Source organism: Danio rerio, chromosome 3 (genome assembly GCF_052040795.2).
Source record: "Danio rerio strain M-AB ecotype USA chromosome 3, GRCz13ab, whole genome shotgun sequence".
NCBI lineage: Eukaryota > Metazoa > Chordata > Actinopteri > Cypriniformes > Danionidae > Danio > Danio rerio.
In genome coordinates this window covers 6,990,798-7,007,040 of record NC_141023.1, presented here as the reverse complement: position 1 = coordinate 7,007,040, position 16,243 = coordinate 6,990,798, and the positions used below count along the sequence as shown (strand labels likewise).

Genomic DNA, 16,243 nt, shown 5'->3' with positions numbered 1-16,243 from the left:
GACATTTATTCAAAGTGTTCATTCACATGTCAAACCAATGTTAAAACAAAACACGTGACAAGAAAAGAGCATTTACAAATTAATATTTACAACTACATCACTCTGGGTTATAACCCATTACCTCTGCATTCTAATCAGGAACTCTCACCGCTCCACTAAATGACCTGACACCTCAACTCTACAGCGTGGAGTTTAATACATCAAATTGCTGAACTGTTTCTTTGCTGAGGCTGTTCCAGACCAATACAGAAAAAATGACCACTAGGTGTCACTGTAGAGACAGGGTTTCAAAACGTTTCAAAGCTTCGACACATTTGCTTCGGCTGTTTCAGTGTTTCATGAAGGCAGGCACTTTTTTCCAGGGGTTTCAGTACAGCGTAACCGCTACTACGTCATCGGGTGGGCGTGGCCTATCTGTGAATTTGCATAGGTCACGGATCATGCGCAGATTGTGAAAACAGCCGTTTGATTCAGATACCTGTACGTATTCGCAGGGGTTTCGTGTCAAATGCCTTTTATATGCAGTACTAAATAGCTGTCCTGATCGCAGGTGTTTCATGTGAAGTCTGTGTATGTTATATTAAACAAATTAACTTAAGATACCTCTCAGATTACATTAATACTGTTATAACTTAAGATACCTGTCCCAATCCTACGGCTTTTGTGTCAAATACTTTATATATCATATACAGTAGCATCAGATACCTGTCCTGATGCCAGGGGTTTCATGTATAATTACTTTTATATTAGTTAACATCAGATACCTGTCCTGATCCCAGGTGTTTCATGTATGATCACTTTTATATACAGTAACATCAGATACCTGTCCTGATCCCAGGGGTTTTATGTATGATCACTTTTATGTTAGTTAACATCAGATACCTGTCCTGATCCCAGGTGTTTTGTGTATGATGACTTTAAATAAAAATAGAAAATAAATATGAGTTATGTTAATTAACTAAGATCGAGAAAGAAAAATTAACCACGGTTTATTACAGAAAATGTGGTATTTATTTGTTTAAACATGACTGAATACCATATTTTAAACTACAAAAACACGGTTAATCTTACCACAACCATTATTATTTGGTTTAAAATGGAAGTACAAAAGCCCAGAGACAGTAAAACGGAGTAAAACGAATTAAAACGAGGTCGGCTGTTTTTGCTAATGAAATCTTTAAAATATAACATTACAACAACAAAAAAAAATAACCTGTATGATTGTTTTTTTTCCTTCGTTATCCACCACGGTAGATTCTTTATCCATAATCATCCTGTTTGAAATGACCGCGCTAAAAAAGAACCTGTACTGCGCATGATCGGTGACCTCTCAGTATTGTTTTTTTTTAAGGGGGCGTTTCCCAAACACCGACCGAGCCACGCCCATTTTACGTCGTGGTAATGAAACCCCTGGAATTTAGTGCATGCCGTTTCATGAAGCCTCGCTTTGCCTACCACTACACGTCTTAATGTCACAACAACAGATAATAACAGATAAGAAGTGTGTGTGTTTTGTGTATATGGTCCACCTGATCAGTTCCTGAGCAGCTCCCAGCCGTGTTTGTATGTGTAATCAACCGAATGAGGAACAGGTGTGTGTGAGCGGTGCATGACTGGACATGTAGTTCTTTAAAGTGGCAGATTTGTAGTTCTTCAGTGATCTGCACAGGCTGGGTCGCTGGTGACCGCGACATAAAGACTGTAAAGTCTTCGTTTCTAATACACAGCAGGTAAAATGACCTACTATGCAATCGTAATGACATTGTACCATTGTTTCCGCTACATTTATTCTTCCATGGCAGGGAGCCACGCCAAAATTCATCCCGCCACGGCTACATAACCGCTCTTCATTCAAAACAATTAATTTTTTTAATAGCGGGTAATAATCACACCAAAACGCATTAAAGGGTAAGAGAATTATAATAGCGCAAGCTTTTCTGTGTTCGTAGTAGTGCTGTGCGTTCTGTTTAACCCTTTAAGGTGACTGACTGACTGACAGGTGCGTGATGCGTGAGGCCAGCAAACACAACGTATAGCCGTTTCACTTCAGGACGCATTAATGCTACTCTGTAGGTCTATTGGAGACATTCATAAATATTCCTAGCAAATCTAATAAATGCTGGAGACATACTCGTTACATAAACACACTAAATCGCACACAGCAGCGTTTAATCGAGAGCGCACGAGAAGATCTGCACGCTCTTTAAGCAGCTTATATTTGAGGGGGCGTGCAAGAAATTTTGTGGACGAGCAGAGGAAATCAGCGTTCAAGCACAGACATTCGCATGCTTGTAGGTTATTACATAAATGCAGTCCTGACTTCTAATACTGCGCTCACGACATTTGTCATTGAAATAATAACGCCACAGGTAGTTGGTAGATCTGTGTAAAAAAAAAAAAAGGCCTCCTTCCACAACTGGAAAAAATCCAAGCGGAAACGCTGTGTACTGTAGTCAGGCTAGAACAAAGTAAAACACACTTCAGGTATTTATAAAGAGTATGTTTATGCTCAATAAATAAAAGAAAACATTACAAAAATGAAAGCAGGGACAAACCTATAGTGAAAACAACACACTTTAGTGAATGAATAAACAATGACACGTTACAGAAACAGGAGTGAATGATATGATGTGGTATTTCCTTTATTCTGAGTAAAACTGCTCATTTAAAAATACTAATTTAGCTTTCCTCTTTTGTCAGATGGGTTCAGGTAGTTCCTCTTTCCTGTTGCGCTTCAGCAAAATTCAGCATCACAAGCACACTGAGCACCTTGTGTCATCATATAACACATATCAACCAATCAGCGAGGGTGTCTGTCAAGCCAGAACTTCAAGTGCAACCAATCCTTTTAAACAGAGACATACGCTGTAAAAAGTGATTCATTACTTAAAGCGAGTAAACCAATTGCCTTAAAATCAACAAGTTGACTTCACAAAGATAATGTAAGTAAACCCATTGTAACTTGGAGCTGTTCAGTTGACTTCATTTGTATAATTATGCTAATTGTACTCACTTTTTAAAGTCAACTAATCACTTTTTACAGTGTCAGACTATTTTAGCATGTCTGTTTTCTAATAACCACTGTAATTATTACAATATCACATATTTGGTGCTTCATTAAGTTGATCAGATCTACAATTATAGCCTGTATTGAATTGAGAAGACACACTGGAGTCTGGAGGAGCAGATTTATCTTACTGTATGTCATTTTGCTGGATACAGAAAAGCTGGAAAAACCCAAATATAGTAAATATATATTGGTGTATTGAGAAAAAAAGTGATTAGTTTACTTCTATTATTTAAAAAGTGAGTTCAATTAGCATAATTATACAAATAAAGTCAACTGAACAGCTCCAAGTTACAATGGGTTTACCTACATTATCTTTGTGAGTCAACTTGTTGCTTTTAAGGCAATTGATTTACTTAAAGTAACCAATCACTTTTTGTTTGGTGTTTGCTGTAAACTAAATTGGTTTTGTTTATTTTATTATGAGTTGAACTAAAACATGAAGTTGTATTCAATGTTTTTGTTGGTGGTTATTTATTTATGTATGTATTTATTTTATTTGTTTGTTTGTGTATTTATTGTCTGCTTAACATTGATTCTGAAATGATTAATTTACTGAACCTGATTTCCTCCTGGCGCCCGGTGACCGCTGTAAGTCGCTGTTGCTGTGATTGTCCTCTAGATGGCAGTAGTACACAGCACACTGATAGCGGAGGCGCTGGAGGAAAAGCTCAGAACAAGCAACATTAAACTCGTGTTGAAGATGAGAAGAAACAAAGAGGCTACACTTCAGCTTTTATCAACTCTAGAGAGATTATTTAGCGAACACGACACAACTCCTGCCTTTCTTCATTATATCCTGGCTCTTGACTGTCAATTCCTCTGTGAAAGCGATCAGGAATAGCGGACTTTTACCGTGTTCATATGTAAACAGGTAACGTTGTGTTTCTCTCCTTATTTATTAGTTCAGATTCCTACTTTCTCAATATTCAAGTGTTTTTCTCTCGGCTGTGTTCCTCTTCAGTGTCGGTTTTCAGCTTTGTTTTTGCTTGGTTTTGGCCACTAACCTCTTTATTAAAGCTCTCGATGTAAAAGCTTCTCGCGGTAAAAGCACAGGTTATGATTCCTGTTTACTTTCACACATTCTTATACTTCAGGATTTGTCTGATCTTTATTAGCGGCAAATGAAATGCTGTGTTCACTCATTTCACCCTCATGGACAAATACTGTAGTCGTTTATAGTAAATAGTGTAGTATAAACACAAAACACCAACACTGTACTACATTTACAACAACTATATTACAACACAGCACAGTTTACTGCAGTAAAAACTCATGTTTACTACAGTATGCAGAGCTTTTTATCATTTCACCATAGTTACTGCTGCAGCATTCAGTAACACAGTTGTACAATACACTATTATAGTGTAGTTCAAAAACACTACAGTATTAACTATACATTACTGTAGTATTTTTCAGTATTGTAGTTATTGGTATCACTATAAAGCAATAGATATTATAATTTTTTGTCAAGATAAAGGTTGTTTAATGCCATTACTAACATGAACAAACTATTAGTAATACATTCACAACGGTATTCATTCATCCTTGTTAACATTATTTAAGTTAAACAACATTAGTTCATGTTAAATCTCTGCATTAATGTTAACAAGCACAACTTTGGATTTTATTAAGGCATTAGTAAATGTTGAATTATGATTAATTTACAGAATTATTCATACTTAATGTTAGTAAATACATGAACTGATGGAGTAATATAATTGTAAAGTATTACTGAACTATGAAATGTTAGTTTTGTGTAAAAACAATAATTGGCTAGACAGCAGCTTGTTGTGTTTTTCTGGTTTATTTTATCTTTTTGAGCAAGAATCAAGGTTTGATCAGTGTTTTATGCATTTTAAAGTCTTAAATTTCATTCCATTGTGCAAAATGAATATACTATGTAGACGTTGTTTTCCAAAGTTTGGCTTAATTTAATCTGTGAATATTGGGGTGCAGTGTAGTTTATGGAATCAGTAGAATCTTGTTGGATGGATCATAATGAAAGCGCAGTTGTTGCCTCAGCCTGTGATAGAGCAGACAGAAATAGTCGGTCACATACTCATTTCATTTATTTATTTGTTCATTTTTTCCTATTTTTAAAATTCTAAATTATTCTAAAATATGTAATCAGCCAATTTGTCTTGGTAAAATGTGTAAATCACATTGGTAAATCACAATCAGCCATGAAAAGGCAAGCTCAGTGCATCAGTGTGTTTATTGATGAATGTGTTGATGAGTTGTGTTAAATGGTTGTTAAACTGCATTGGACACCGGATGCAGTGCAACATGAAGCACACATGACAGTTGGAAGTATCACACACCAGACACGCACATTCACATGTTATTTAAAATGAAACTATTCAGATTAGGCTTGGGTGGTATTATGGTATACCGTGGGATCTAAAAATAGCAACGGTGTCAGTTTCAATACCGTTATACCGTCATAAAATATTAAATATCCTTTATTTAATGCCTACAAAAACGTATGTGTGGTAGTCATCACGGGACAGTGTGGAGGAGAGAGGGAGGGGGAGAGGTGAGGTGACGAGTCGGGCTCCAAAGTATCCTGCAGTTTGGCAGTATTTCCATTTTCGACTGAACAGAAGGGAGACGTGGTTAATATGAACTAGAGGTCTGCATTAGAGCTGAAGATCTTTGCCCAAACCCGGAGGGACCCGAAAAAATCCAATCCCTGCATTAAAATCCATCCCTGCAAAAGGTGAAACAATGATGATGGAGTAGTAAAAAAGCGAATTTTGACGGCGGTCAAGCCAGTCACTAGCTCAGGAGGAGCGGTTATTCAAGCTGCCAAGGTAGGCTATTTAAGCAGTCGCTCATACACTGCGTATTACGGTAGAGCGCAAACCGCAAGCTGACAGGTAAAAAGACGAGGCCACTCGCTACACTGAAACTACTGTCATGGAAAATTAAATAGATGTTCCTGACTGGTAGAAGATGAACAAACAATCCTACCCAAAACTTGCAAAGTTAGCCAGATCAGAACTCTGCATCTCGACCTGTAGCCGCAGCAGTGAAATGGTGTTCAGTTCTGCTGGACCCCGTGAGCGCAGGACTGCGATAAAGCCTGTGTTTTTTAATAATGTTCCTCCACAAACACACGTAGCCTAATCTTGGTGAGTAAAGGGTTTTTAAATTATAAATGAATATTAATTAAACCATATAATCATAATGTAGACAAAGTATACAGGCTTGGCAATATTCTTTCAAAATTCAGCTTCACCTTACTGCCAGATTGTGAAGAGAAGTGGCGAAACAAATCTTGCACAGCCTTTATCTAAATTTCGTTATTGCCAAAATACCCGTCATCATTTAGAGTTTATTTTAATTTGATTTGTTAAGCAAGATTTCGTGTCATTGGTGTGTTAGCTAATTTAATGGCTAAGGGTATGTATACCCAAGTTACAGAGGACTTATTTTATTTCTCTGTTCCAACTTCCTAGTGGCCTTTAGTCTACGTTTGTTACGAATAAATGATGTTAAAACATATAAATGATTCATTCTTGAAAAAAGTCAATAGAGCTGTGTGCATGAGCACATTTGTATAATGTCGGGCTGTAAACGGGTTCGGGCTTTTATAAAGCTGTCAATCAAAATGTACCTGTCAGGCTCAGGATTCATCGTGCCTAATTTTTATGGGCCGATTAGAGCTCTCTGCATTCCCGCTGCTGTAAATCATTATTGAAATTTCTGAATACATCATTATTATTATTATTATTGAACTGTATTGAATTGAACACACACACAGAGAGAGAGAGAGAGAGAGAGAGAGTGGTGCTGTGCGTCTCTTGGCGCGCTCTCTCTCTCTTTCTCTCTCTCTGTCTCTCTCTCTTTCTGTGTGTGTGTGTGTTTGTGTCTGCGTGCGAATGAGAGCAGTGTCCCGCGCAGAAGAATACAAACAAGACAAACAGGTGACCACGAGCCTTAGGTCGCATATAAGGTATTCAGTTTCTGAATGGTTTAGGCACAAGCTAACAGTTTGGTGACGCTGTCTGAGCCTTACGTCATCTTTTTTTTTTATTACGCCGGTAATACCGAATACCGGGGTAAAATATGGAGGCGGTTTGACGGTATCAAAATTTGGATACCGCCCAAGCCTAATTCAGATATAGTGGCGTGGCAGAAATATGAACAGTGTCCTGAGTCATGGCTGGAAACCACTCCAGTTGGTCCATTGTTCTTATGTTGTTTAATTGAAAAAAAAAAAGGTCTGTGTGTGTTTATATCAACCCAGTATGACAGTCTATACACTATTCCTACACGTATGTCTGTCCAAACAGCTTAAAAAGTAAAGCTTAAAACGCAGCATAATAATGGGGTTTGCTAAATAAACAAGATTCGGAAAAGCTGATTAGTGATGGGTCGTTCTTGAACGATTCGTTCATTTTGAACAAATCTTCAATATGACTCAGGAACTACGAGTCCTCTCAGGAACTGATTCGTTCATTTGTGCAGGTGGTATCGTTAATTTCAAGTCTTTTGAGTCGTTCATCGCGGAAAGGCAGAAGCCAATCATACGCTTTTAGAGCCGGAAAAAGTATTGATCTATTCACGTCTCGAGTCCTCTATCGGGTTTGAGTGATTCGTTCCTCACGGCCCAATCATATGTGTTTAGAGTCCGAAAGAGATTTGATCCATTCACGTCTCGAGTCCTCAGGTTTGAGTCATTCTCTCACGTGATGAACAAACTAGGGCTGCTCGATTTTGGGAAAAATCATAATCACGATTATTTTGGTCATAATTGTAATCACGATTATTCAAAACGATTATCAGTTAAAGTCAAAATTATTAGCGCTCCTGAAAATTTTTTAAAAATAAATATTTCCCAAATTATGTTTAACAGAGCAAGGAATTTTAACAGTATTTCCTCTTATATTTTTTCTTCTGGAGAAAGGCTCTTTTATTTTTATTTTGGCTAGAATAAAAGCAGGTTAGAATTTTGAAACCCATTTTAAAGTCTATATTATTAGCCCCTTTAAGCAATATATTTTTTGATTGTCTGCAGAAGAAACTACTGTTATACAATGACCTGCCTAATTACACTAATTAAGCCTTTAAATCGCACTTTGAATCTGAATGCATGTACTTTAAAAAATATCTAGTCAAATATTATGTGATTTCATCATGACAAAGATAAAATAAATCAGTTATTAGAAATTAGTTATTAAAACTATTATGTTCAGAAATCTTTCCATTAAACAGAAATTGAGGAGGGCTAATAATTCTGACTTGAACTGTACATATACAGTTATTTTCCACCCTGCAAAGGAAAGAGAAATCAATACAATAGAATAAAAATATGAAACAAACTGTTCTTTAAGCATGTTCACTGTAAGAAACACATTTTAGCTACAGAAGTCCTTTAGTCAAGAGCAGAGAGGCATGTTCTCCATTTGCTGTATGATTAATAATCATAAAAACAGGCGGCAGCAGGATTATCGCGCGCTGTCTCTTTAATGGTTTCTCTTTCGCGTGTCTTTTGATTCTCAACTCGTTTGTTTATTACACGAATGTGGGTTAATATGAATAATCACTAAACACCGCGTTTTGACACCTATTTGACCATTAAAGCGCTCACATTAAGATGACTTAAGATGTGTGCGCACTCCTCGTCTCAGTGTGCGAGTGAGACCGAATGCTGACTGCATGCTTCTGTTCTTTGTGTGCGCGGCACACAGAATCATGCGGTCTTTCGCACTTTTAAGAGCAACACGTGTACAACTGGAAAGAAGGCGGTAAATTATGCAATAATAGTTTATCTCGATTAATGGTTTTTCATAATCGTTAGAAGCCAAAATCGAAATAGAATTAATTGCACAGCCCTAGAACAAACGATCATGGCTCCTATCGGCTCAGACTGTACTTTGGTTAAGATTATATGTGACTGTCAGTGTAATGTGAACGAACCCCTGACATTTGAATACATGAAGAGGTGAGCTAAGCAAAGAGACAACAATACCTTCATAGACAAAAGAGCAGGTAAACACTGAATTATTATTTTCTCCTTCTTATAGTTTTCTACTTATGACTTATTTGTTGTGTGATCGACCTTTTGGGCTAGTTGTAGATGTGTTTGAAAGCAAATCGTAATATTTTAATAATATTTTGGCTAATTGAACCAAATGAACGAAACAACTCAAAAAAAGATTCATTCAACTCGATGAGCAAGATTTAAAGATTAGAGTCAGTAAAGTGATCCGAACTTCCCATCACTAAAGCTGATTTAAAAATGCATCTATTTATAGTTGGCATTTGTGGTTTTCAATTAGATAAAACAACTTTTTCTTCTAAAAAATTATTTCTTAATATAAAGTGCAATCTCAGTGAATCAGCTACATCGGTGGCGCTGGTCAATCCACAATAATTTAGTGGCTGCATTTTATTTTATCACTAATTTATTTATTGAAATATTGTGAATTTAAGTAAGTACATTTAAATTAATAATATCAACAACTAATTCTTTGAGGGGTGGCCAGAATTTACACTAGAGTGGCCGTGGCAGCCCCTGTGTCAGCGTGTTGTCATGTCATTTTAAAGGCAGTCTTTTCATTTTTATTTCAGGTCTGATGGAGGACACACACCGTCACGAGAAAATGAGTGAAAAAACAGACTCACAGAAGAGAAAAGACAAAGAATGTGTCACCTGCACTCAGTGTGGAAAGAGTCTAACAAACAAACAGAGTCTCAGGAAACACATGAGGATCCACACTGGAGAGAAACCATGCACATGCACTCAGTGTGGGATGAGTTTCAGAGAATCATCAAACCTTAATAAACACATGCTGATACACACTGGAGAGAAAACACACAAGTGTGATCAGTGCTGCAAAACATTTCTGAGGGCTGCAGACCTGAAGGGCCACCTTAGTGTTCATACAAAGGAGAAGCTTTATCCGTGTTCTGTGTGTGAAAAGAGTTTCAGACATCAACGTAGTTTAAGAAATCATCAGAAGATCCACACCGGTGTGGGAGAGTATAAGTGCTTTGAGTGTGAGAAGACCTTTTGTGCAGCTGGAAGTTTGAAAATACATGAGAGAATTCACACTGCAGAGAAACCTTACATTTGTTCACTGTGCAATAAGAGATTCAGTCAGCTTGCACATATGAAAACACATGCGACTGTTCACACTGGAGAGAAACCTTACAAGTGTTCACACTGCGATAAGAGATTCAGGCGTTTAGGACATCTGAGACAACATGAAAGGACTCACACTGGAGAGAAACCTTACATTTGTTCACTGTGCAATAAGAGATTCAGTCAGATTGCACAAAAGAAAATACATGAGAGGATTCACACTGGAGAGAAACCGTACAAGTGTTCATACTGTGATAAGAGATTCAGTGATTCAGGAAATCTGAGACAACATATGAGGGTTCACACTGGAGAGAAACCTTACATTTGTTCTCATTGCGACAAGAGATTCAGTGATGTGGGAAATCTGAGACAACATGTGAGGATTCACACTGGAGAGAAACCGTACAAGTGTTCACACTGTGACAGGACATTCAGACAGTTAGGAGGCCTGAAAATACATGAGAGGATTCACACTAGAGAGAAACTGTACGTTCACACTGAAAGCGGCGAGAGCGTCAAAGTAGGTAAAAGTCAATGAGAGCCAGCGGCGAGGAGCAGTGCGGCACGTCTTGGCTGATGTTGGCGTTGTGCTGATTCGCCTTTATTTAATCACCCTAATTAAACAAAGATACAATCAGGATCCTCCCTTCGCTATATGTCTTAGCTAGAGTTTAGTTAAAGAGCCCATATTATACATGAAATAGGGTCATATCTTTGTTGTAAGGGTCTCCAACAACAGTCTAATATGCATGCAAGGTCAAAAAACACTTTCATGGTCTTATAATCTGCATTTATTTTTACCTAATTATCCCAGCGACTCCCGTATGAATCGTCCAGTGATTCATTTGTTCCCAAACCCCTCCTTAGCGCGAAGCTAATCTGCGCTGATTGGACCGATGACAGCCTGTTGCGATTGGTCGACTGCCTTCAGTCAGAGAATGAAATGCCCAACAGCTAATCAGCAATATAAAAGTAATCACAGTTCATACGCGCTCCATAGTGTAGGCGTGGATTTTAGCTGCCACACACACACACAAACACACACACACCTCTGGACGACAACGCTCCCGCTTCCGCCCGCACCCGCCAGGTTTTAGCCTGAACCCGACCGCTCCCGCTTATATTTAGAATTTCTTGTCCCGGTGCCCGAACTGCCCCGTTTTCTGCCCGCCGCGCCCGATCACCCAGCAAAACAGTCCAGAGACAGCCAGACAGAGCTCGCTCGCTCTCTCTCTCTCATACGCGCGCACTAACACATACACACAAGCGCCAAGCAGACACGCAGGCAGGCAAAGCTCTGTCTCATTCGCATAGCAATATCCACGATATTGCTAGACAGCCCGCTCCCGTCCCAAATTAAACCTGTTACCGACCGCTCCCGCGATTGATTCGGAAATTTATTCCCGCGCCGCAGAAATCTGGCGCGGGGACAGCCGCGGGAATGCAGACCTCTACCACGGAGCTCCGTAAACAAACAGCACGCGTCGCGTTTTTAACGTGACTTTGCACGCGATAAGAGAATATAGCCAGTTAACCTGATACAGTACACGCGGTTACAAGTAACAAATCACAACTAAATACATTTGCAAGCTAGAGTCAACTAGGCAACTTTAATCACACGTACTTACACTTGAGAAATGGAGGAAGAAACTCATCCTGACGTCCATTAGTAAGTTACTCTTTACTGATCCTTACTTTAACAAACGCAGATGAAGTATTCTTTGTAGCCTGTAGTTTCCAGAAGTTTCCAACTGCTTGGCTTATAATGCTGAGGTTTCATCTTTGGATAGAGACTCGATAATATCCATCTGCAGTGTGACTTCAATAGACCGGCATGTTTGTGTGTGTGTGTCTGGGTTTCTATGTCAGAGGGCGGGGCCGCAGGTTTCAAATCTCCCGGGTTTGCGCGTGCACGTGAATAACCTGGTTTCGTTCGTACGTCATGGCGAAACACCTAATGATTCAGTATCAAGGCGACTCGTTTGAAGCACTGAGTCGACTCTTTTATAGATGAATCAACCGTTTTAAACACTGTACTCTTACAGATTTAAGCCTTAGCTGGATACTTCACTTCACTTAGAGCTGTGTTACACACTACATGGAGGGGAATTTCAAAAACCCATAATAAGGGCTCTTTAAAGGATCGTCTTTAGAATGTATTTTGCAAAAGAACAAATTAGATTCATACTTTACCACACAGGGTAAGTTGATGGGTTCTGGAAAATGAATTCAGTGTCCACTCCAGTGAAGAAAAGTAATAAAATACACTTTTATTAATAAAATAAAATCCAGTGAAAAAGTAGAATAAATAAAAAACAAATAACAGAAACTAAAATCCTTACCTTATCCTCCGTAGAGAATAAAGGGCCTACGACTCTCAGTATACAGAAGTCAGAAAGCGCAAAGCTGAAGAGTACATGTCAGCTTTTATACTCAGTGTCTCAGTGACAGTGTTCATAAATCATCCCTAAACACAGGTGCACAAACTACTTCAATCATACATTTAAGGAGCATGCTAAATCACTTGAACAGCAAGAAGACAGATATATAGAGTCATCAAGAGTACATCATATCATATAAATCAACATTTAGGCTAGGCTAGGCTGTAACGATAGGCTAGGCTGTAACGATACACGATATAAAATCGAAATCGCGACACTCAGATCTACGATCCTGTGTCGCGGTGTGATAAGAGAGAATCGCGACACACCCCGTGACTACCTTTCCAATAACGTCACGCGTGCCTGCAAAAGTTGAGCTAGTTGAAGAAGAACGTGAGGAAACACTTTTTTTCCGCTCGACATTACGAGCACTGCTCCGTTTAAGCCCTCGCAATTAGCGTTTAACCGGGAGAGCTCGCACGGAGCTCTTAGTAAGGGACCGTCTGAATGTGTCAGGAATATTAAAAACAAAACCAACTTAACCCCTCTTGACAACAGACAACGGCAGAAACATTGCCAGTGCTGTCAAAGCATTGTTGTTAATGTGGCTGCGCAGAGAGGGATGGGCGTTCACCAGATGCCCCGACTCCTCTGCAGAGGAAACTTTTGTGTAACCGTGCTGTGCGCTTTCTGTTTGAACCTTTGAGAGTTAACGTTACGTGCTGACTGACAGCGCGATGCGTAAGGCAGGAAACAGGACGAAGCTTTCAGTTAAGATGAACACCGTTTCTATAGTTATACTTTATTTATAGATAAAGGTATATGGCTCTGCATATAATCACTCTATCTTGCTGGAAATTTATAGCCGTTTCTCTTTACTTCAGGACGCATGCCGCTCTGAAGGTCTAATCGCTGTTTTAAGTTATCCAGAGCTGTATGAATATACAAATCTTGAATATAACAATAGCATTAAATATTACAATTGTAACAACACAGACAGCAACACTTATGCACAATCGATACCCAGCTGATTCAGTCGTTTCATAAGAGGACCGCGCTTCTTCTCTTCTTTTTTCCTTGTCAACATAAAGGCAGTGAGATGCGCCTTGTTTTCGGCTTATAAAGCATGTATGCACATTAATGCAATAGCATATTTAAACAACAAAACTGTTTACAAAAAGTCTACATATGCGTGCGTTGTTGTTGTTGTCTTTTCATCATGCAGCACGCGCACTTGAACCGCGAGGGAGAGAGAGGAAACCATCAGGACTTATTCTTTAAAATAATGATTTCTATTAAAATGTAAAAGGTTTTGTTATAATAATAATAACAGCGGGGCATTAAATAAATGCGTATTTTTTCCGTGGAGCGGGCAATTTGAGGAAGTCTGCGATTTTTATTTGACGGAAGAAAAAACATGATTGGAAAAAAACAGCCTATAGCCGGTTGTTAAAAAGAATCAGTCAGTATTTTCGTTTTGTAATATAAATTAATTATTTAAATGAAAATAATTTAGGGCAGTCCTATTTATTTAATTCATTTTATTTAAATTATTCTGCTCTTCTGTGCTAAACACTGCAGGTGCGTGAAGATGCTCTGTTGTTCTGTTCTGTTATTAATATGCTAGCATATAAAAATAAATCAGTAGCCTATTTTAAAATGCAATATTTAATGTGTCAGACACAAAATAGACACGTCAATTTGTTTAATATAAAATTAATAGTAATCTGACCAGTTAACCGTTATTATAATAACCGATTAATGAGCGGCGATTGTCTGTTAGCAAAATTAACCGAAATGAGCATCCCTAGTAGCCATTTAATTGACTTTTTCTATGTAAGAGAACTTGATTGAAAAAGTATTTTTAACATGCTTGAACCATCTACACCAGTGGTTCTCAAACTGTGGTACGTGTACCACTAGTGGTACGCAGTCTTCCTTCTAGTGGTACTCGGAGGAATGAAATATGTCATGTACATGCTATACACATTTCAAAATTGATAAAAATTTATGTATATAATATGTCTTATATGACATACAGCCTATATTTCTGATGTAATCTGCCACATTTTTTAACTGTGCAGAGCTGTAGCTGCTTTACTGGTCCTACTGCACTACTGTATTTCAATACTGCTCATTTTGGTGGTACTTGGAGAGACAATTTTTTTCTGAGGTGGTACTTGATGAAAAACATTTGAGAACCACTGATCTACACAATGGAGTTTAGTTCGGTTTGGTTTTTCAAAAGTATTTTGTTACAAAGAAAACAAAAATGATGTAATTCTATTTAATAAAAAATAGTTTTAAAAATCTTTTTTTCCCCACCCCACACGAAAAAAAAAATCGTGATACGAATCGAATCGTGGGTCAAAAATCGTGATACGAATCGAATCGTGGGTTTGGTGTATCGTTACAGCCCTAATTTAGGCATTTTAATATCAGCCTTGATTTACAATGTGCTATATAGTTATGCACTTAGATTCAGGTGTGCGAACTCGGTAGAAAGTTCAGCAAAAGTACGAGTTGAGAGTTCATTCAGAGTTCGACTTCGAGCAAGAGGGTCATCAGAAGTAGCAAGGGGTTCACAGAGAGTTCGTCCAACTGGTTTGTTGGCTCGGCGCGCCCTCTGCCGGAGACGCCACTCCTTTTTCTTACGTTTCGCTTCATCATTAAGAGTTGTGCTTTTACGCATAGGAATATGATTTTTTGTGTCTCATATGATTAATGTCGTCAGACCAATCAGACATTACAGCGTCGAGGAGAGTTGAAATCAAGTCAGCTTTATGGTAATAAATGGGTTCGGCAGCAACCAATCAGAACGTAGAAGTCCACCGCTTGAGAGGAGTCCAGAGAACACAGTCACTGTGAACTTTAGTTCTGACCACAGTTGTTCCCAAGGGTTTGATTATTACGGTCGTCAGATTTCCAATTATTTACAATGTTTTCTTACAGGAACATTAAAAAAGGTACTGGCGAATTACTGATGTACATTAATGTTATATATTTTTTTCTTTAAAAAAGCAGGAATCTCATGCAACAATACAAAACAGTGCTGCTGCTTCAGGATATTACAGACATATGGACACATAGTGGATAAGTGGAGCAAAGCCAGACCACAAGCAACTTGATCTTCCGTAGTTAAATGAGTTTGAGAATAAGAGCTGAAGGCAGACAGCGTTGTCACCAGGGTGGCCTGAGCGACCTTTGCCGCTCTCACCGCTTTTGGAAACCCTAAATGGGTGGTCCACAGTGTTTTTAAAGGTTTGATTGTGTTTATGGGGTGCAAAACAATGTGTGTTCGTGATTCGTCTGTAAAAATTTTCGAGATCAACCTGAGCTCAAACTGCCCTCTTGCCCTGCAAAGGGAGGGAGCCCTGTGCTCGAGGATCTTATAAGCTCAGGGCTTTCACCCAGGACAGCATGCCAAACAAGCTTTACAATCAATCATCAGCTTAATGTGAACTCTTGAATGTGTTGTGATTGGCGGATCGGCTCCACATCACCAGGAAACGTTGATAGACATTTGATAGAAATAGTTAAAGCAGATCAGACAGAGTAACTCTTTCTAAATTACAGATTTGCTCAGTTATTTGTCCTAGTCCACTCAGTACAGTGTATTTACTATTGCATGCAGTTTTATATAATGTGGTTTAACCTTGTGAGCGACAGTAGGAAACAAATTAAAGAAACATTCAAATA

The 16,243-nt window shown here is 38.5% G+C and overlaps 2 protein-coding genes across 9 annotated transcripts in view; both read left to right on the top strand.

Annotated features, from left to right (window-relative positions):
• Positions 1-16,243, top strand: part of zgc:136308 — a 97,556-nt gene that overhangs the window by 26,569 nt on the left and 54,744 nt on the right. The gene's annotated exons all lie outside the window — the stretch shown is intronic.
• The window catches only part of LOC147845489 (uncharacterized), a 17,037-nt gene continuing 4,534 nt past the window's right edge, over positions 3,741-16,243 (top strand). For 2 of the 8 annotated variants that reach the window (XM_087243692.1, XM_087243693.1), the window contains exons 1-2: positions 3,741-3,941; positions 9,650-10,539. In XM_087243692.1, coding sequence (XP_087099818.1) covers positions 9,655-10,539 — 885 coding nt within the window. In that variant the 5' untranslated portion in view covers positions 3,741-3,941; positions 9,650-9,654. Of the gene's footprint in view, positions 3,942-9,649 lie in introns of all 8 variants that reach the window. The other 6 variants (XM_087243688.1, XM_087243689.1, XR_015480230.1 and 3 more) reach the window with 5 other exon arrangements.